Below are 22,954 nucleotides of genomic sequence, written 5' to 3'. Positions count from 1 at the left end.
CGATATTGATCGCCTGAAATCGATCACCAATTACATATGCGGAAAAAAGCAACAATATACACGCGATACAAACTTTATTACGCACACTTCCACATGACTTTTTTCATAAGAGATTGTGCAGTATAGAATATATAAAATATTCTCTACATATTTTTATTTAATATATAAAATGTTCTATAAATATTTAATATTGTAAAATATTTATAATAAATAATATTTTTATACAAACTAGAACACAAGCGCGCACCATTCTTCGGTGTTAAAAAAAATGATATTTTCTAAAAATATTATAAAATTTGTTTAAACTTGATTAATATTTTTTCACAGAAATTAGCTGATTAAAGCATTAATTTGCTAATTAAATTTTAAAATAATAATATGTTAAAAAATTAAAATAGTAATATGTTGTAAATAATATGTTAGCATATCTTATTCTCGATTAATATTTTTTGACAGAAATCAGCTGATCACTGTCAAAAATATTAATCGAGTTTAAAGTACTATAACATATTTTATTTAAAACATATTATTTTAAAAATTAATTAGCATTAAATATTTTAAAATAATAATATGGTAAAAGTTATAAAATAGTAATATGTTGTAAATAATATATTATAATACCTTATTCTCGATTAATATTTTTTCTTTCTAAAGCTATATCTTTTCGAACGAATCTCCTTCGAGTTTTACTTAATTATTAATATTAAGTCATGTATATAGTATCGCGCGCGCGTTATTAGAGTGAAGTTGCCGATGTTTGTAGCTTCGGCCATTACCGAAACGCCGCGAGTATCAGGCAGTTGGAGCTGCGTCCCGCTGTGATTAATTAGTAAGCATAATCATTAGAAACGATTTCTAACCTTTGTATTGTAATATTTATCAATCGCATATCATAATTTCAACGTTAATATGTAGGCATAATTGTTCGAAACGCATATTTCGCGAAAAATTCGATGCAAAATCTCTTGCCAACCTAACCCAACTTAATCTGTTGTAGCGCGCGCGAATGTGTTGCGATCCGTGGATATATTTATCGTTAATTCTAGTTTACATATTTATATTGCGTATGTTATAATACGAAATAATAAGATTATTCTAATATGTATGTATTTTATTTGTTACAGGTAGCATTGCGATACACAGTGCGATTCACGCGTCGTGTCGGGAGTGCCGTGTAAAGTGTCGCGCGTCGGGAGTGCCGCGTAAAGTTTCGGACAATCGTAATTATTCGTGTTTTCACGAATAGTCGTGAGTGTTACGAGGACCAAGAGAGGAGGAGGAGGCCCGGGGAGGTATCGGGCGACAACAGGGCAACTGTGAGGTATGCAAAAACATTTTTGCTAAACTGCATTGTTTATGAGATTCGACACACACATGTATATATACATAATTTGTAATATAATTATTATTATGAAATAACTATTTAAACGCGAGTGAAACATTTATTGCGCGCTATAATTATATTTTTTGAAACATTGTTCATTTTAGGCATTGCTTTAATTTGAATTTATTTTTGTGTTACAGATCAACGTTATGTGCTACAACTCTGCGACTGCGCATCGTTTCGGTGAGTGTGCAAAATATAATTTTATTTTTTATATTAAGCTATTATTATTGTTTTATGGCTTTATACACGTATGTATAACTATTACGACAGACCTGCTTAGTATATATTAGCGAATTTTTTATTTTGACTTCAAAAATGTTCCGAGAACTCTTAGACGAGATCTTTTAAAATAAAAATAGCCGCAATTTTCTTTGTCAAAGAATTTATGCAAACGACAACTTTCCCGAGTTTACAAGTTGCCGCAAATTAAATGGAATCGTTGCGTCTTTCGCAGATCTACGCAAGTTTTACACCAAATATTAGATTTCAACAAAAAAAAAAGAAAAGATTTTCTCAATTAAAAATATTTTTTGTCTCGCGTCTTTTTTAGGGTCAACCAATTGTTAAAAATAATTTTGAAAAATTCAATAAAAATTAAAGATCGCCGATGGAGCATATCTGGAATTTAAGGAGACTTGAATTAAATCGGTTATTAATTTTCGCATTTAATCGATTCTCTCTCCGTTCTTATTATAATTCACGAGATGAATTCTTTAATAAGATCCGCTAATTCACTCGCGTGTTCGTTGTCTGACTTTTTCGCGTCCGATCTATTCGCGGTACGAATCCGAAGCCTGTGCGGTATATCCGATCGTGAAAACCTAGACGATGCATTCTTCCCGTGGCGAACCATAGACGTTACCCAGCATAGCCATTGTTCCGTCTATGCCCGTATCCATCCATTTACCGTTCTCGTGTGGTCATTGGAGTACGTATATACGATATATATATATCCAAAGAACCCGGAGGCTACCGAATTACAATGGCGAAAGAGCGGCCTTTCTCCGAGCCGTCGTACACAGACATACGGAAGTCGGCGCAGGTGTGTACATTTGCATGCGCTTTATGCTACGGTTGCGCCATACTTATAAGAAGCATACGCGAGATTTTATATGAAATTTCGGTCGAAATGTGAGCGAACCAACTGTCGTCTCTTGACGTCTGACCTTGCATAAGTGAATACTATAAATTAACTCTATAAGATATGGAACGCATTGCAATTTATTCACATAGATTCACTTAAATTATTCCTATTTTTCGAAATAACTTATTTTATCTCTGTGTGTATATTTTATGAATTTTTTATGACACATCAAAAATTAGATTGACAAAAAGATATACGGGGGATTTAAATGTTTATTGTGTATAATGTTCATGAATTTCTAATGAATGTATTATGAACAGGTCAACGAATAATCATAAAATTAGAAAATTAAAATCATAAAATTAGTTATTACGTATAATTACATTGATAATTTTATTATAATAATACTATTAGTTTCAGCGAAATACATATAACTGATATTTAGTTAGATAATGTGAATCATAAAGATCTAATTATGTTGATAAAATCCAGAAATGACAAATAGTTATTTAACCTGATAATTATTTACTACATTATGGAATAATATTGACAAATAATAATCACGCGGTTACATTTGCGTACAATTATATGAAAAACTACTTGCTCTCTCTATAATATTTTAAAATAACTTCGTAAAATGCAAATGCACATCTGACAAATTTTTATTCCGCGTTTTTTATCAAGTTTGCTTTCCTTCTCCATATAGATCAAATCTTCTTTACGGATCATCTTTGAGTTATCTTTTTGCAGTAGCTCTGAATTAAACTTTCTTCTGGAATCATTTCTTTGTTATGTTAGTTTTTGCAACTCTTCGTTGCAAGACTGTTTATTTTGGAGTTCACGATCAACAGCCGCGCTTTTCGCGAAAGTAGACAAACGCGATAACATAATTTCGACGTACACAATAGTATCGAAGACACAGGTAAAACACCGACGAAACACGATGAGCGGAAATCCTGCCCTTCGATGAACGCGGCCGTTTCGCCCGCGAGGCGGACATTTATTTCGATTCGCCGCGGCTAGGTGCGCATCCCGCATGAATATTTACATCCAGATGGTGTACATAAATAGTACTCAACGAAAAAATGGGTTAGACCCGGGATGCACCCACCCCCGCGCGCCGTAGATATCCGCCGGAAGCGGTCACAAATTCTCCGAGTCTCGCGGTACAACCGCATTGCGCATAACTCTCGTGGACCCCCTTCAACCCTTGTACGTGCTTTCTCTTTCTTCCTCGCTCTTTCAACTCACTTGCGGCTATATTCTGAATTATATTTTTCACTAAATTATTTTTATTTTACCATATCCCAAAATTAAAAACTATCGATACTAACAATAAGTATTATAATTAGACATTATTCTCTTGATTTATTAAATGCACTGATAAGTGCATGTATAATTAAGGTAATTAATAATATTGAGTTAATTATAATACTGCGTATCGATAATTTTTAATTTTGGGATGTGATAAAATAAAAATAATTTAGTAAAAAATGCATAATAAATGCACGTATCAGTGCATAGTATAATTGAGGTAATAATATTGAGAGCTTTAAATCTTTTTCGAAAAATAAATTTAATCCCGATTAAATAGATTGTTTTTAATATTACAAAATAATCGTTGTACGTTTATTAAATTATACTATATTTCATACATATTATAACAATATTATTAGCAATAATTATAAAGATATTTTGAATGTCTTGCAAGACGATTCTTAAAATTCCTATGACAATTTACGTCAAACTTATTTCATTCTTCCAAATGGTGTTAATGACACGATCGGTATTCTTTTATACAGCGGTTTCTCTGAAAAGAAATTACAATAGTATCATTCCTCTCATCTTTCTCTCGTTTTCTCTTTCTCTCTCTCTCTCTCTCTTTTTCTATCTTTCTATTCATTTCCGCAAATAACATTTAATGTCGACAAAGAATAAATATAAAAATATCTAACTGTATTTGAAAATACGAAAAAAATGCTAAAAAATAAACATAACGCGTTAGTTTTGCTTGTCTGGATATTTCGTTCTCTCAAAATTCTCAAAACGACAAATAATGTCTACTTTATGGCGCATTCATGACGAATGGCGTATTACGTGTATGCGCGAATGAAATATCACTTTTATCAGGCCAATCGTCGTCGTATCCCATTCACTATTTTGGGATCACGTACCGCGCCATACGTGCGTGCTCGCTCGCTCGCGCGAACATTTTCACGTTTACGTTCTTCCTATATTTTACACATATCCGGATTTCTAATCTCCCTGCACTCTAATCTCTCTAATCTCTCTGCGTATACACATACATTCGCTCTTGTTTTACTTTCAGAGCATGATGATAAATTCGATTCCCAAATATATAATCCTCAGAGTGTTCTTAATCCCGCATAATTAAAACCAATATGTGTGATTATTTTTTATTCGGGTAATTAATGCATAGAAAAAAAATTTCAATTTATAGAAATGGAAAAAATAATTTGCAGAATATTATAAATATCAATGCATATACAATATTAAATATTCTATATAAAAAAAATATTGATTAAATGTATATAATTTTTACTCTTTGAATCTTTAATCATTATATGAAATATTTGTTATACAATGTTCCAGACGCTCAGATATTTTGTAGAGTTTTTCGGAATTTCGAAATGCTTAGATTTTTAGTACAAAGATGTTCTATTAGATATATTTCTAGAGAAAATATTCAAAACAATTAAATGCAATTTCTTATTTATATTTTTCATCTTGTCTTTATTACTGTTATCTATTTTTTTCCTTAATTTTCTTATGCTTACCTTACTTATATTATGATTACGTAACGATTCCTCAGACTTCTTCAATTCGTCCATCACGTACTTGATATCCTCGGCTTCCATTTGCGAATCACGGTTATCGCCATAAGTGTTCACGCAGATCGTTCTCGTATATTCGCTCTTGGTTGTCAAACTAATCTAGACAAAAATGCGCGTGCCGCAATAAAGGAAAGAAAGTAGCGTCGCGAAATTCCATTCGAATAAATACTTGACTTACGTACGTATAAAAGGACGAAGAGGGAGGACTCTTACTTTAGATTCATTCGAGTAACAACGTTTTCGATCGGGTCGAAAAAATCTCTTGAGACGATGGCAGCAAACCGCGAGCGGAAAAATCAGGAAGAACATCGCGTTTAGGAAAAATTCCGCTTTTCTGAAAAATCCGCTCGTTGACTCGCTCGCTGTGCATACATATACATATTCGCCTATTGTGTTCTCACCTGCAGCATATCCTGACGGTTCTCTTGCGCGTATCCGGATGCACCGGTGCACCGTACTCATCCCTCAGCACGCGCTTATATTTTAATTCACGTTCGAAATATTCCGACATTACTCTGGTTTCCAACAACGAGTCTAAACCCCAACGACCCATCGCCGGTATGTACAGACCGATAAACCATTTCAGTAAACCTAGAGAAGAAACAAATGCTCCAAAATATATAATATACCGTAAAAAATTTAAAAATTAATTAATTAAATACGAACTTTGTTAAATACTTAGAAAGCACTAAAAATCCAATGCGTTAGAACTGTTTTAAAAAAATTATAAATAAATTATATATTTATACATTACATTTGTAAAATAATATTTATATAGTATATAATATATTTATATATTATATTTATAATAATATTAATAATTATATTTATATAATTATATTTATATAATTGTAAATTATAAAACGATATATTATAATAGGCGAATTTAGAAGTTATTAATTAAAATTATACCAACCTATAAGAAGCAAGAGCAATATTAACGAGACGATGAAGAATATAACGTTCAAGATTAGATCTGAGAAAATTTGACGATGATACGGGACGGGGCCGCGAAATCCAGCGGCGTGATAAAGTTCGAGCGGCATCGGTTGACAGCTGGTGCCACGTGCGTCGCTCACGCACACGCATAAGCAATGCAGCGTGCAGAAGCAACGATCCATTTTTCGTACCTTTATTTGCCTGGTGGCCACCAGTTCCCCGAGACGGTTTAGCAATTGCACTGGAAACACGATCGTATCTAGAACTTGTGCACGTATATACGATCTTTCGGATTCTGTGACTAATAACGTTCGTACAATACTCGATATTACAATATTATAATTTACGCGACGACAAATCAATTTCTTCTACTTTCCGTCACCTCGTGACGGAGAAAACAATCGATTTGCGTTAAAAGAAATCATTTGAGTGATTGTTGAATGTAGATGGGAAAGGATTAATTAAAACATGAATTTAATTCTTTAGAAACAGTCATAGCTCATCTTTTTTAGTTATCTTTTTTTAGTGAGTCATTAAATTTTTTTTTTACCAGAGCAGTAAAACTCGTTTATGGGCAGCTCGCCATAAAGATTTAAGCTCACTGCTTGGTTCCGTCGAGGTTGAACTAGTCTTTTAGGAAACGAAGCGTTCACCCAAGACTCTGGAAGGCTATCGGGACAGTCCACGATCTTTGACTGATAAGACGTCGGAATTAATCCTGTATTGGTGATCACGATCGTTATTACGGTATGATCGAGTGCTATGCTGTTCACATTTACTTGACTGATGCGACCCATAGATCTAAAATTTTTCAGATATTAAGAAATAATCATACACATATAATTTAATTTAACGTTTAAATTATATTAGAATATCTTCAATTTTATTCTCAAGTTTTATCATATATTAAATAATTTAGTTTAATTTAAATATATAGTAAATTAATATTGTAAGCACTTTGCACGTTCTATATTAAAAATATTTATTTAATATATTTGCATAATCTTTTTTTAAATTAGATTAAAAATAATTATTTAATCTTTACGTTAAATACATATTTTGCCAGAGCATTACTGTCTCAAAATTATACTTTCTATTTATTATATATGAAACGTGAAATAAATTTCTTTTTTAAAGAAGAGATCTATGTAGCAGATAACTTTAAGTCATTCGGAGTAACCGACAAATCGAATACCGAGAGAATTAGCGCACAAAATGCAAGCGAAGCTAGAGTTGATAATCTCAGTCTCTCCTTTAGCCAAGGGTAGATAGGTATATCGTTCCTCTCGAGACTCACCCTCCTACTAACGCGGCATTGTAACCCGCCCCGACTTCGATGTCGATCGCAGACACGTGCGGCGAATGATACTCCAGAGCGAGAAACTCGCGGCTTCCGCTTCCGCTCGCGCTGTACTTGATGGGCTCGCTCGGCACGGATGCGAAATTGCTCAAGAAGTAGCAACCAGGTCGACCGGCGGCGCGAGCTTCCTGTCGACACGTGACACTAGATCGAACAGCGGTCTGGACCTTCGACAGCCGGCGGAACGGAAATGTTCGCGGGAATGCGAGGTGGTTTCCGGGGTCAGGGGGAAGAGGGGGAGGAGGGACGTACGTTTGTAATACGCATCTGTAACCCGTCGTCTGCGTTCGCCGATAAACCTCGAGATGACGTATTATAGTTCGCGCGGATGCAAATAGTTCGACGAGCGAAATCTAATCGATCGCTCCAGTTATCTCGCCCTTCCTGATAGAAAAAGGAGTTTCCGATCTCTTTTTTATCTCTAAATCTTTGGAGACGAAGCTTCGCGGACTTTTGCCAAAATTATTGCATTTCGTGAAGCGACGGTGAATCTATGAAATTGGAATGTAAAATATCGTAAAAATCTTGGATAAATCCCCCTTTCGAAGTTACAAGTTTCATAACGTCGTTTCGCGATCGCGCGATTCGATAGAATCCAAAAGAGAAACGCAAGTCCGCATCGCGCAATAATTCAAAACGACACAACAACGACGAGAGGGAGAGGGTGGCGTCGAACCATCGGCGCGTACATTTGTAAACGCGAGACTATTTCGTTCCAAAACGAGACGCGGTTCGAATTTCTCATCTCGCGTATCACACAGAGAACGATGAGCCGACGTATACAAAAATCCACCCCGTCCGTCGCCGGACGACCGATTTGTATGGGACTGTCCGTTTCCTGTCGCCGGGACAAATCTCCCCTCGTAACGTTTCAAGTGGCGAGGAGGAAAGGGGAGAGGTATATAAGTATTAAATTCGTGCGCGATAAATCATGTTACACAGCGAGAGCGGGCGCACTTAAAACGTCTCGCGCGAAGGGCGAAGGGGGGATGCGAAGGGGTCCAGGTCCAGGGAGATAGCCCGAGGACAGGAAGGCTATTTCCAGAGTGTTGTTTCATTTATTGCACCTGTCATACGTACCACGTCGTGCCTACGGTAGGCCAGGGGCTGATTTTTCAAACAGGTTCCTCTGACATGTCCGCACCGGTTCGGTTGCTTCGCGAATGCAGCGAATCCCACGCCCGCTTTGTCGCACTCGTTTCCGTTCTCGTTGATGCTGCTCGCCGGTACCACGAGATACTCGTTTGATTCGCCTACGTCGAAATATTCGCGGTTTAACGAATGTTCTCCATTAGTTTTATCGAAGCCGCAGTATGTATGTACACGCGCTTGCAAAGTCTTTTTATGTTATTTGGGCAATTATTGACAAAATATCGTTCTTTGAATGTCAAATTTTTCAGATTCTTTTGTCCGGTTGAATTTTGTCAAATGACACAACAGTTAAAGCACGAAATCTTATATATTATGACACGCACGTTGTAATTTCGTGTCTTTCAATAATTTTTTGACTAAATTTTTAATATAAAAAAAATAAGAAAAGATCTCTTTTCAATCATTATTGTATAGCTATACATTTCTCGATATATCTCGAATTTGAGATCAAAAGAAATCTTTGAACTCTTTCTTTAATTACGAATAAGAATCGTTAAATTGTTTTCGTTTTATATCAGATTAATAATTATCGATTTCGTACTTTCGTCGTAGAGTTAATCGTAACTCTCGTTAATCATAATTTTGAGGAGAAAATTTGAAACGTGGTTCGATACCTTCGACGGGATATCCGGAACCTTTTGATGTCACCGACGACGGTACTAAAAGACGATCGCGAGCGACATCCAAATTAGGGATCTCCTTCTCTCCCGGCATTTTCACTTTCCTGTAGGCGAAAGCGATCGTATCTTGATTGCCTCTATGGTGCCTGTTGAACGTGCCCAATCTGATGACATAAACGACCTGTCTAGCGTGAAGTTTATCAGCCCCTTCGAATATATACTTGAGTGCACATTCAATCGCGAGACACACATACACACACATACACACACATACTTTCTTTCTCTCTCTTTTTTACCTGACTACGGAGTCTCTGGTGAGATCCTCCCAATAAATCGATCCATTCCCTGAAGTGCGTTTTTCGTAAACCTGTATGTAGACTGTGTGCTCGACGATAGGATCTTCCAGCTGATATACAGAGTACCTAAAAAAAAATTTCCCCTGAGGCGCGTTTATTTTCTACAAATCTTTTTAACAAATTTAAAATTCGTAATGATACATTTGTGATTACTAAATTGCTAAATGAAAGTTTTGACAGTGAGCTTAGTTAAATATTCATAGACACTTTTGAAACATGTTAAACATGTTATTAGGCGACATATTATATGTATCGATTAGCTGTTAATCAATTTGTGGCGCACGTCAACTGCAGAGACTGTGTCGAAAGCGCGAAACAAAGCACTCATCTTTGCTTTTCAAACTGAAAATAAATGATCGAGGGGCGTCATTTTAATACTTTTAATAAACCATCGGCCGATGCCACTATTGTGTGCATGATTGTCACATAATTCTTTTAATATTAAACTTTACACTGACAGGTAAAACAACGCTCTCTTTAAAACAAATGTGAGGCAAAAGTTTCCTGTGTTTGTATTATTTACTAAATAAATAACATTGTTTTCAGAGACAAAGTGGATTTTCACAAATAATACCATTATTCACATTTGTATATATTTCACATTCACAATTTATGCGTGTATTCTTTCAATTTATTATGACAATTTCAACTTTTAAATATTTTCGAATATTCTTTTAAAAAATCCTATCATATTTTCTCTTTTCATTATAACATATTAATTACAAATTCATCTTCTCTAAACCAAATTTGATATTAATAAGCGTTGGGAAACGGATTGTTTTTGGCTCTCTGTTTTCTCATGAAACGAGAAAACATAAACGTGATACTCGACATGAATCACGATCCGATCCCCTTAAATCCCCATAGGCGACCTACCATAAATCACTGAAGCGCAAACAATGCGCGGACTCGAGATATTTGGCCGCATCGATATTCGGGGGGTGTCCGCGATCCGCGCAATCTTGACCGCCCCGGATTTGCGCTCGTCCGGGATCGACTTCCGATCCATCGAGCGTTCGGCTTTCGTCCCCGCATCGCCGTTTCGCGTTTCCTCTCGCGAGCTTCCGAAAATCCTCGGGGTTTCGTTTCTCGATGACGTAGCGTCCCGACAACCCCGCCGCGACGTCATCGTCGGCTTCATACTCCGGCTCGAGAGATGCCATTAATAAGTGTCTCCCGAAGCGCCCTGGTTGCTTCCCCGAGATATCTTTGATCCGCTGACCGCCCTTCTTCCTCTTCTTCTTCCGCCACTTTGTCTTCTTCTTGGCCGCGCTCGCAAGCTTTTGCCGTCGCTTTCCAAATGCGCGATTACCTTCCCGGAAACCGACGTCTAGTTTCTTGTTCGAAGCGCTACGGACACAACGTGAGAGATTACGAGATCCATCATGTAGAGAAATAATAAGACCAATTACGTGGAACATTTTTAGAAGACGTAGAAATTTTCCTCTATGATTGAATGTCTTTTTCAGAAAAAATTAGTTTTTTTTTAAGAATTCTCGATAAAATTAATCAGATATAATATGTATATAATATTTTATATATATTATACATTATAATTTAATTTTAAATACATTTCACGCTATAAATTCTCTCGTAGAATCAATTTCATTATTAACGTGACAGACCTCGTGGGTTCGTTCGCGACCTCCTCATCGATTTTCGAAGCGTCAACATTATCGCTCATGGATGAAACCGATGAATATCGAATCGCCCTCGCTTTTTCCGCGGAATCTGCTCTTTTTAGCGAGGTTGAATCTCCGCTGACAGTAGGTGGGGCATCATCGGTGGAAAGTTTTGCCGGAGGGCCATTTACGGCGACGTGTCCTACGATCTTAACCGAATCACTCGCACCGCGGCCGAAATTTGGGTCACCAGGACGGTTAATCTCGGCGTGGACGCGCCGAAATACGACTTTTTTCGACGATCCTGCAATTTCGCCCGGTACTTTGCGCGACTCCCGGAGTTTCTTATCGACCAGTCGTCGCGTGGTCGTTGCCCGATGTTCCCCGATCCAATCTCCCGGAGAACCATCACCTCCGGAACTATTAAGTAATTTCGTTCTCGTGTCGCGCCGATCAGATACCCAGGCCCGCTTCGACCTCTTCCTCGAGCGCGCGAGTCCGTCTTTCTTTACGGCATCGATCACCTCTAATAAAGCATCTCGCGAGACGCCGGTATCGCGAATCGATTGTCCGATGGTATCGTCCGCGGCACCAGTCGATTTCGAGGACGACCGAAATCCGATGTTTTTATCCCTCGCCGAGTATTCCTCCCGGAGAGATTCCGGCGCGATTTTCCTCCTCTCGAAATTTGTCGCGGAAGCAATTTCTTGTTTACCCAAGTGAAGTCGATCGACGGAACTTCGATCTTGATTCTGCCGCCGCGAACGATTGGTTTGGCTGTCGTCCAATCGTGAAGACGATTTCCTCCTTTCCGAATCCAGCTCCTTTGAATCGTTAAACGAGACGTTTTGTTCTACATCCATTAGATGTGGGACGCTGATATTTTTTCTAGACGCGTTCTCGCGAAGCACAGGCTCGAGGTCGTAAAATAGAAAGGACTTTGTCGTCGCGGAGAAAGTCCTCGTCCTGCTAGATAAAGCGGAGACGTGTACTTTTCTCCTTTCCGTAGAAATCCGAAAGAGCGTGGATGATAGTACTTCGTTCTTGAATGCTTCATCGGAAGGGCTCGATAAGGTGGACGCTTTGGACTCAAAAGTACCGCCGTTCAAAGGCGATGTTTCCTCGCGTATCCTTTCCGCGATTGTCGATCGTCGTTCCGTGGTCGTGAAATCTTGTCTCTCCTTTTTCGACATCATTGTCGTCCTATCAAGGCCACTTTTCTGCTTTCCGGCATTATTCCCCGTGTGACTCGACGCGTCGATGATGTCCTTCACGCGAATCAGCGTCTCTCCAGCCCTAAGACAAGGAGACTTCTCGTCTGCGACGATTCTCAATAGTTTCATCATGAATCTCACGATAGCCATCATGTTTCTCGCGCGAATCGCGTTAATCGACTTGTCGTCGCATCTGCATGATATTTTAATCGGAAACGTCACGTTTGTCGCGTATCCGGTTGTCATCTGGTCGGGATTGTCGTCCTCCGATGACGATGAGAGTCTCAGAGTTCCCGCATTCCGGTCGTTTGTCGTCGCCTTCTGGATACCGGGCGGAAAAGTTTGAGCGGAATCACTGTCGCGATAATTACTCCAAGTTTGCTGCAGTTCGCGCACAGTCGTCTCGGGAAGTTGGAGCTTCCGAACGGTCGCGGGAACTCTGTAGCAACCTCCGGAAGTGACGTTCCGCGAATCTTCCCCGGGACAACGCGCGACCTCGTCCCTCTCTTCGTCTGCCTTCTCGATACTCGGCTTCTCGACGCACAACAATGGTACAATCGTTGTACATTCATGAAGATCAGTCGTGCTCGATCGATCTTTATTGACCAGGACGGATCCCAAAATATTGGGAAAACGCACCGCGGATGCACGAGGATCCAATTTGTCGAAGGCCTCGTCAGCTCGCTCGGATATCCTCCTCGTCAGTTCGCTCTTCGTCCTTCCCATTTTGCCACTCGACGATGCTATCGACGAGTCGGAGTAATCCGTTAGAAATATCTGCTTGTCCGTCCTCGAGTCCCCGCCGTACTTGTCCAATCTCTTCTCGATTCGGGAGGAATCTGTTTTCGCCGTCTTCCTTTCCTCTTCTTCTTCGCTTCCTCCCGCCAGATCGAAAAACTTCTCGCGGAACTTTATCGCGACTTCGCTCGTATTTGTCCTCCTCTCGGCTTCACGATCCTCGTCCGCTGTCATGTTTAATGAATCGCTCGCCTCGTCATTCGCGGGTTCGATTATTATTGACGGGTTCGGATCAAACGTAAGTTCCGCGTTCGAGTCAGGAAGATTAATGGCTGTTGTTTCCACTGCTACGATTGAGTTTGACGATTCAGTGGTAAGCGAAGACTGCGTTGCTGAAGATCCGTCGGGAACAGCGTCGAAACTTATGAGCACTGGCGTTTGATTGAAGCCACCGCTCACTTCAATTCTCCCGGTTAGGGAAATCTTGATACTCCCTTCGTCCTTTGACCAGTTTTGCGAAGAATCAACGTTTTCGTGCTTTTTTCCAACACCCGATAAGCTTCGACTGGTCGTAATTTTTTTCGCATCAAGTATCACGGATGCTGGTTGAGTTTCGTAAAGAGATTCGTCTCGTATATCGTCTTCGCTGATCTTCTCGCGGAAGGAAAGTGGCTCTTCGTCAATCTTTTCGTAAATTCGAGAGTTTCTTAAAGTATTCTCAGATTCATCGAAACTTTTCTTCTGTATTAAAATATTATTATTATAGGCAATGTTTTTAATAACAGATTCTTTTTTTTCAAAGGAAACTTTCAATACCTTATCATCGTTGAAATTCGCAGGATCAGCCAATTCAGTTTCGATATCGTGTTTTTCCTCCAAGTTTATACTCTTATCTATAACTTCCTTCCCGTTGTTCCTGTAAATGCTATTGCAATTAGCGATGGTTGACTAACAATGTATAAATGGATAGTTGAAGTTTTATTCAAGTTTCTTTTATTAACCTTTATATTACTGCGAAAACAATTATAATTACAATTATTAAGAATTATAATAATAATTATGACATACATATTCTGACTTTTTAATTAATCAAATTTTAGTTCAGTTTTATAAATACATTGCTCTTTTATATCCGTCAAGTATAATTTTACACTAGCTAATATGCTACAAAGTAAAAATAATTAATATCTCTGAAAATATAATTATGCAGTAATATTATGAAGGGTTATAAAGAGAAATAAATATATTTACATGAAAATGAAGTATTTATTAAACATAAAAATTAAATTATATTATATAAAAAAAAATTAAAAATGCATGTATATCATAATTAATATGTAATATCAAAGGGAACCTTGAGGTCACTCCTTGCTCGATAATTCCCACATCAGGGACCACCATCGCGGTATCATAGGCCGCTGCGACTGTTCTTTCCTCCGGCATCAGGGTTCGTGCAGGATAAACATACTCATCTGCCAATCGATCCGTCTCGGGCAGCAGCAATTTCCGCGAATCTCGATCCTCGCGTGGAACTGCTTGATTCCCGAGATCCGATAAATCATCCCTCCTGGCGATGGCTTCATTATCGCTCGCCGAGTCATTCTCCCCGTCCGTCTCGCTTTCGTCGTCCTGATAATATTCATCCTCGACGTCCTCGCTGTAGCTGAATTTTCCAGTCGACAATAGTCGTCTGCCCGATCGACGCCAGCGATCCGTCTGCGATCGATCGTTGCTTCTTTCATCCGATACCGATGACGACTTTCTTCTTTCGATGTCATCATACACTTCGCCTCGACAAGGTCGAAGATATTCCCCTCCGCGATACACTCGAGGATTTTTCGCGCGATTTTCATTAATCTTCCTCCTCGCGTCTTTGCGTTTCCAGTGTTTTGCGCCGTGAAACGTCGACGGGATCTTTTTATCAGTATTTTTAGCCACGACGACGTCCTTATCGTCCGCTATCATCAATTTCGCGCCGCGAATGACAGGATCCGTTTGACAATCTTTATCCTCCTGGTCGGCGAAACTTTTTCCGCGATCAGTTAATACCCTGGCTGAGATCCGCATCGAATCAGCACCGCGATTCGACAAATCGTTCGCGGTTCTCAGGTTCTCCAGCGCGATCCTGTCGACCTTGACCGCCGCTCGCCCGTCGGACCCGCGTCTTTCATTCGTTCGTCGATCCATCCCTGGCCTTTCGCTCATCGAACCGGAAAGATTTTCCTTCCGCGACGTTGGAATTTCAGCCGGAAACGGAATTTCGAGCGACGCCGAGATGGCTTCGCGACTATGCGAAATAACGTCCTCGTCAAATCTGCCAACCGCGTCGTCTTTCACGTGACGCAGCTTCAGAAGGGCAAAGTTCTTTAAACTGTCTCGCGGATTCGAATTCAAAGAGCCATCATTGTGTTTTTGCGTCTGTTCTCGGTTTTCGCAACTCTGCGGAAAGGATTTCCAGTTCGCGGAATAGTTGAATTCACCGGCTAATCCTTTTCCGATTCTAGGACGTAATTCACTCGACGCCGTTGTCATATCCGGAAATTTTCCGTCTTCGCTCAAAGCCGTTCTTCCGTCCTGCGCACGATCCTTGTCTCTCTCCTCGTTGTAGTCGTAAAAGATCGAAGAGTCACGATCGCTCGAAAAGTCCGATCTCCTATTTCTCGTCTGCGCGAGAGCAAGATCATCCGCGACGTTGAAGGAGATCGTCGTCGACGAAGCGTTCGGGAAATAATCTGACTTTGGCTCGTAGCGTTGCTTCTTCCTTCTGTCTTTGATCTTTTGAGCGGGCTTGGATCTTTTGTTCGCTACGATTATCTGTTGCATTTCCGTCGTGCGATACCAAGGGTGATCCTTGGCTTTCCCTTTGGCATCGGTCATATTCGCAAGACAATTGATAGTTCTCTGTCGTTCCTTACTTCTTCCAATCTCGCTCGATACTCGTACTTTTCCTTTCGACGCGAAACTCGTATCTGGTCTCCTAGTTCGAAGAAATTTCCTCTTCGGGATCGTCGTCGTCGTCGCTTCCGTCTCGTCGGCGAAAGTGCTCTCGTCCAGAGCGATTTCGTCGTGCATCTCTCGCGAGAGCACCGGCGTTACCAGGGAAGGACGTATCGAAGTTCGGAAGGTCGCGTCCATGACCTTGGTGGTGGTCCCCAAGGTCGTTGTGATTGAAGCGACGGTCGTCGTCTCGACTTTGGGCGGCAAGGCTTCCGCTTCCGTGACCTTGTCGAAGGTCATCGTCAACATACTCGGGATTAAGGGCGTGTAAGCCGCGTACTGTCTCACGATCCGATCCACCAGGTCGGCGATCTCGTCCCCCTCGCGGGATCCCTGCGACCTCGCCGTGGAACCCTCGCTCTTCGAGATACCCACCGAATTTTCCCGAAGCGGATCTCGGATGTAACGAGAGTCTTCTCCGCCCCCCACATCATTCCCCGGTGAAGCTTCCGTCGGTTCGGTAATTGAACCGCTACCGCGTAATAAGAGGTCTGCCTCGATGATCGGCGAACCCCGAGGCCCTCCCGTAAAATTGCCGGCAATCATTCGCGAAGAGTCGTTATTAAGCTCGAGGAATCTCGCGTTCTCGTCCCGCACGCTCTCGCTTCGATTGTTGCACGCTTCGGGATACACTGTTGTTTCCTTGGAATTCGTCCAACTTCTAGATATCGTGCTAAGCGACTCGTGCTCTGCGAAATAGCCGTTGACGTTTCTGCGCTGAGTTCTTTCACTTGGACTCTCGGACGATAATTTCGACGCGAATACTCCAGTTTGTTTCATCGCGTATGTGTTTGTACAAATCCGACTTGTTGATTCGTCCAAGTTAGCTCCCTTCGTAACGTTATGACTAAGCTTCCTCGTAATGGGTAATGACAGAAAAGGACCGATGATAGTAGCGAACAGTTTTTTCCTTGGTTGTAAAGAAGCGGATTCTTCGATGAAATCATCTTTCCTAATCGGCGACGAGATCGTGATAATTTCGGTGTTTGTCGTCCTAAATTTCGCGACTACGAGAGAATTTTCGTTCATAATCGGTCGTTGACGTGTATCGATTAATTCGGCAGGATACTCGGACGTTGCTTCGCCTGTCGAGACAGACTCATACGATTTGTCATCCTTACGCGAAAACGAATCGTCCCTCGGTTCAGCCTGAACTCGAGAGATATCGGCGACTTTGCTCTTCGTAGCTGCTTTGAGATTCTCCGGAGTTTGTTGAATAATTCTGACCGCGGCAGAGTCTTCCTTCAGGACATTGCTTATTCGCGCGAATTTGTCCTCGATCCGCTTATCGACGTTGCTCTCTTTGCCGTTTTCCTTATTGAAGAAAAACGGATTATCGCCCTCCTCAGATCGGACCTTCTTGTAGGAACGGCCCGATTCCAAAATCACTTGTTTCTTCGGACTTTCATTTCCTCTAATCTCCGACATCTTGCGTTTAGAATAAACTACCTCAGGTCGAACATAGTGACGCGAGTCTTCGTCTTCCTGAAGGTTTTCCCTCACCGCGGAATCGGAATCTTCGTTCTCGATTCGAAGATGTCTTCGAGGACGTCTTTGGAAACATCTCTCGCGTCTCGAAGATCCGTTTCGAGATGTATCGCATTTAAAGTTCGGTGACCCGCGCTTCTTCCAGATCAATTCGCGGCTCGCCAAAGACTTTTCGAAGCCTCGTTTCGAGCTCCCATCCTTGTCCCCCCGAAACTTCTCGGCGCCCTTCGACTTTCGCAACTTCCGAGAACGCGGAAGGCTCTTCCAGAATTTGTAACTGTTTTTCAAGTTCACGTCTTTCGGCGTCTCCTGCTCGGGCGAGCTATAAATTGTGCGCGATTCCCGGCCCTCGTATAAATTGCCAAACTCGCCGGAGAATCCCTGTACCTCGTTGGCTGGTAACGAACTGCGCGTTCTCGATTCGTAGATTTCCGTCGATGATTTATCTCCGGGACGAGCGGTGAGCGTGGGTAATTCTTCCAGCCGCGAAATTCCAATGGAAGAAGAAGACGAAGAAGAAGAGGAGGAGGAAGAGAGATTTCGTAATCTTGTAAAAGCAGGAACGGTCGAGATTCGCGTCGATACATTAGCATTTTCCGCTTCCATCTCCTCCTCGCTCCTCGCATTACCGTTTCGAAACGCGGCCGAGCTCAAATTCCGCCTCTCGGCCAAAGCATTTCTCAAGTTAACATTATCCGAGATGTTCTCCGGTGTCCTAAATCCATATAGTCTCGGCTCTCCGCTTTCCGTCGACCGAAACCGCGTTCCGGAAATCACTATTTTCGATAATAACAAGTCCCCCGCGAAACTGTTCGATTTTATCGTCGATGGCGCGATATGACGATGACGATTAATAGTCTCATTAGTATCGCTTCTAAGCGGAATCCTCGCGGACGGGGTGAAAAATTCGACGGTCGTGTCGGGACTTGCGTTATCAGGCGACGCATTCCTCTGCGTTTGCCTCGAAAATTGACTCTCTTCCGGAATTCGCGACGATTGTATTGCCGGGAACGTCGGTCTGTAATCGAAGGTATTTTCCAGTCGAGCTGCACCGCAAGATCGATCCGTCGTCGTCCCTTCCACGCGATTTCCAGAACTTTTCGAAAAATTCGCCGACCTATCGCGCTCCTCCGGTTCGAGAAACTTCCGATTATCCTTTCCGCTGTTCCTGAACTCCTGCTCGCCTTTCAACTTTGTTAGTTTCGCGATTGAATTTTCAGGATCGCTCACAATCACTGATCCATGAATCAGAGATCGGCCGTCGTTAATCCGTTCTCGAAATCTATCCTCTGGATCGTTGAAATTCGCCAAATCGTTTTCGCCCGATAGATTCTTATCCCTACCATCCCTTTCCTTCATGGCTCTCTCCTTCGTGGCTTGTTCATACACGGCATTAATATAAGCCTCGATCTTTTCTTTACTCACGGATGACGGATCGGAGAACACGCTCTTCAAGATAGGTGACAGCGTTTCAATGCGATTCTCCGTCCAAGGGGATTTTTCGGACGATAGGATAGACCATCGAGTCGAATTGTTTCCAAATTGTTTATCGTCTCGATATTTTGAAAGAGTTTCCTCGCCAAGTGGGCCATTAATGAAAATATCATGGCTCGTTACTCGTCTTCGCGTCCCGCCGTTCTTCAGCTCTTCAACTTGGCGGTCGCGTTCCTCCTCTTTCCCGCTCGTTTTGACCTGGCGTTGTGCCTTCGCATTGTCAAATAAATTCGCCCTCGACTCGGACCTGTTGCGAGCTCTGTTTGCGCTGTCGTCCCGCTGGTAATAGCTTGATTCGGCGGCGACCGAGCGGCAACTTTCGGTGTCCTCGCAAGAACAACAGAAGCCCTGAAAGCGAACCGTCGTCTTGTTGAGCGCGACTCTTAATTGCAGGGACAGACATAACTTGTCTGAAGTTTAATTAAATGGCTCACCACTGTCGCCGCAGTTTGAGTAAACTAACGTGTAAACGATGACGTGTCGAGATTATTTTTATCTTTTAGATAGGAGCACAGACTCGAATATAATAAAGAATGATGATAATAATTATGATGATGACTAATAATTAATAATAATAATAGCTTTATTAAATGCAAACAAAAAAAAGATGAGATAAGATATAATAGCAGTCAATAATGTACAGTACAAAAAGAATAGATGATAATCTAGTTCTATTAGTTGGATATTATGATATGTAATGTAACTTTAATGTAGCTTTATTTATATCTAACAAAAAATGAATACTTTTAAAATTGATATACAGAATTAATCTCACATTCTTAGAATTTTATTCATAGTTTGTTTAATATTCAGAAAGAAATGCATCCTTTAGTTATATTTTTTAAGTATCTAGATATACAAATTTACCTTTCATAATTTTTTTCATTTTTTTAATATTATCAGATAAAACAATTTCATAAATTATATATTTTAAATATTGACACACACATTTAACAGAACTATTATTATTATTTTATTTGAAAAAAGTATATATATTTAATATGATGATTCGAGATGATTTGTTTTTCTTTTCTGATATTTTAATTCTTACTTGACTGAATGGTATCGGCTTCTCATTAATTAACATTTGACCGCATGTTGGATTATCTAAACCGTCGTTACATCCAGTGAAGTTAACTCGATGATTATTAATTACCTCTTCTCTTGCCTCCGCGTTGACAATCTTATTCAAAAGTAATCGATACATATAAGAAATATTTTTTATCTCTAATAAACGAGTACGCGAATGATTAAAACAACGAGAATTTATCAACAATTAATATACATGTCTGTATCAAATGCAGATAATTCAGATTACGTCACTGGGAACTATTTTGTCGATCTTAGTTAATAAAATACTAACTTAATGGATAATTGATCTAAAAAACTTTTGCAAATAACTAATGCTCGAGTTTTAATTTTATTTTTTCAGTTATTATACCGAAAAACTTACATCTTAAATAATATAAATTGATTATTACACACACACACACACACACACACACACACACACTTACGCCTTGAAATCTTAGTCCATATAGATGCAGCAAAGCTTCTTGGCGAACTTTTATGACATATGGATTATGCAGTCTGATTTTATGCATTTTTATCGGATCATATACGTGATCCACCAATACGAATTCTTCCCGCGTATTCGTCTAATAAAATATATTTTTTCAAGAGCATATTCCATAATATTTGTTTACAGCAATATGCTTAATTATAATTCTTAATTAAAAAATATGATTATAATTACGATTGTATCAAAATAGAACATTTTTTAATTCTTTTTTTAACTTTTTTAAAATGTTAGCATATTGATAATCTAGCATATTACTTAAAAACAAATAAATAATCGATATCCGATAATATACCTTTCCAACATTGTTAATCTTCATGCTAATAATCACCTTTCTTCTGCAATTCCGTTGCGTATGCGTTTCTTTACTATAGAACGAAATAATATGATAACCGAAAATATTTACATTAATTTGTTACATGTCATAAATTTTTCAATTTCGTAATTCCGAATAATTTTAAAGCAGATTGCGTCTGCATACATTTCCTTCTGCGTTTTCGAACGACAAACTAGAACAGCCCTGATTTCAATCCACGGATTTTGATCTTGATCGATGAGCGGTTCCTCGCATGAGGAACGTTGACTATGCTCGCATGGTCCTTCGTAAAGTTCACGTCGTTGCGATGTGCAGTCAGGATTTCTCGATGGATGAAATTGGGGAACGTATTGGAATTCCGATATGTAAGGACGAAAATGCGCGGTGGCACTTTCGAGACGAGGGCCAATTAACGCAAACACCATCTAAATATTTTAATCAATTTTGATGATGTCAAGAATAATAATCAAGAGATTATTTATTTTTGCGAATAAATTATTTTGTGAATAGTTATTTTCATTTATTTCTACTCTATTAATAATTTATGAATCTATCACATATAGTATGACTGAAGATTGCGAGAATAAAATTGTGAATCAATACCAGAAAATACCTGTAATGTTATCCAAAGGATCTTGAAAGGGCGCGAATGAGCTGGTGACATGTTAATTCGTTTGGTGCGACATTGTTATCGCTTGTCGGGCTCATCTCAAATGCAGAATAGTATCGAGCTCTGCGAACACTCCATCGCGAATCTCGATACTATGCGCATGTTATAATTGGCCGCACTTTCGATTAGGATTAAATAATCTCGAAAAATGAATGTCAAAGGACTCGTGTATTCTTTCTGTGTATTTTAATGTATATTTGAATTAATCGACAAAATTCAAGATTGTGTAGGGTTATAATTTGATTAAAATCGCATGAAGTAAAACTCAATATCGATGACGAAGTTGTTCGCCTGACAATGCGATAAATTTAGATTCTCGTTTGTCTATTAGATCTCGCAAAATTTAAATTATATAAGAGGAAGATATATGAAAAATAAATTTGGAGCAATATATAGAAAAAGAGAAATATAGTTAATTAATAAATTATTAATTTTTATTAAAATTCTAATCTTATGTGTGTATGGAGCACCATACAATATTGAAAAAGCTTCGGTTTTTATCCAGGCTATATTTTATTAAAACAGCGGTCGTATGTGAAAAAAAACTAGCAGTTGTTGATTCAGCCTTTGCAGAGCGAAGATCTATTTTAAGTGTGTATCGTAATTCTTTCGAAAGCTTTGAAGTATTTTAAAAATCACGTATGTCTTTTTTAGATCGCCGCGTTTACTATTTTACTATTTTTAAATCTTCATATTATTATTACGTAGGTGAAGATAAAGACTCATCGAAAATTTTACTTTAACCACAAATAGATTATTAATAGATCACACACAATCACTAATAGATTACAAGTAATAATAAAGTGTAAAAATAAAGTGTTTTAATTGCAACGACTTACGATTGGCAATTCTTTATGTAATTAAAATAAACGAGGAATAAATAAAAAATAGGTACATACAATTTTTTTCATTATTAGTTTATTCTGACATTTTAAGATGTATGGACAATTATTATTACATAATAATTTTATATAATGAAAGGTTCTCCATGGTGGTAACTTTATATAACGAGACGTTTCACTTTTTTATTCCTTTTGTGTAACACTCGCTCTTACTCCCCTGTTGATCATCCCTCTCTTTATA

General features: G+C 39.4%; 1 protein-coding gene and 1 long non-coding RNA gene across 2 annotated transcripts in view; one reads left to right on the top strand and one right to left on the bottom strand.

Annotated features, from left to right (window-relative positions):
* LOC145937341 (uncharacterized) overlaps positions 1 to 1,569 on the top strand; it is a 97,680-nt gene extending 96,111 nt beyond the window's left edge. The window contains exons 5-6 of the long non-coding RNA XR_014425544.1: positions 1,125 to 1,321; positions 1,525 to 1,569. This is a non-coding gene — a long non-coding RNA (uncharacterized LOC145937341). The remainder of the gene's footprint in view (positions 1 to 1,124; positions 1,322 to 1,524) is intronic.
* A 2,577-nt stretch (positions 1,570 to 4,146) lies between these two features.
* Positions 4,147 to 17,824, bottom strand: LOC145937386 (uncharacterized). Its single transcript, XM_083040411.1, has 13 exons — positions 14,682 to 17,824; positions 11,379 to 14,243; positions 10,630 to 11,103; positions 9,694 to 9,819; positions 9,392 to 9,561; positions 8,706 to 8,878; positions 7,563 to 7,753; positions 6,816 to 7,066; positions 6,243 to 6,506; positions 5,728 to 5,917; positions 5,540 to 5,660; positions 5,270 to 5,425; positions 4,147 to 4,281 (listed from the first exon to the last, which is right to left on the bottom strand). The coding sequence occupies exons 1-13, from the start codon at positions 17,750 to 17,752 to the stop codon at positions 4,243 to 4,245; spliced, it is 8,091 nt and encodes a 2,696-aa protein (XP_082896537.1). The 5' UTR covers positions 17,753 to 17,824; the 3' UTR covers positions 4,147 to 4,242.
* Between the last annotated feature and the right edge of the window lie 5,130 nt (positions 17,825 to 22,954).

Source organism: Prenolepis imparis, unplaced genomic scaffold, assembly GCF_030444845.1.
Source record: "Prenolepis imparis isolate NDT839.2.m4 unplaced genomic scaffold, iyPreImpa1.0 SCAF_6, whole genome shotgun sequence".
Lineage (NCBI taxonomy): Eukaryota > Metazoa > Arthropoda > Insecta > Hymenoptera > Formicidae > Prenolepis > Prenolepis imparis.
Note: the sequence above shows the minus strand (reverse complement) of the source record. Positions and strands in the feature narration are given on the sequence as shown.

What these genes read in the sequence shown, in the direction of transcription:
- LOC145937386 (XM_083040411.1), bottom strand. Translation starts at nt 17,752, where the DNA reads ATGTCGGAGATTAGAGGAAATGAAAGTCCGAAGAAACAAGTGATTTTG. An exon ending in TTGCGCTTCAGTGATTTATG is followed by an intron (nt 9,820 to 10,629) that starts GTAGGTCGCCTA and finishes ATTTTTTTTTAG; the next exon opens with GTACTCTGTATATCAGCTGG. An exon ending in AAACGAGTTTTACTGCTCTG is followed by an intron (nt 6,507 to 6,815) that starts GTAAAAAAAAAA and finishes TCGTGTTTCCAG; the next exon opens with TGCAATTGCTAAACCGTCTC.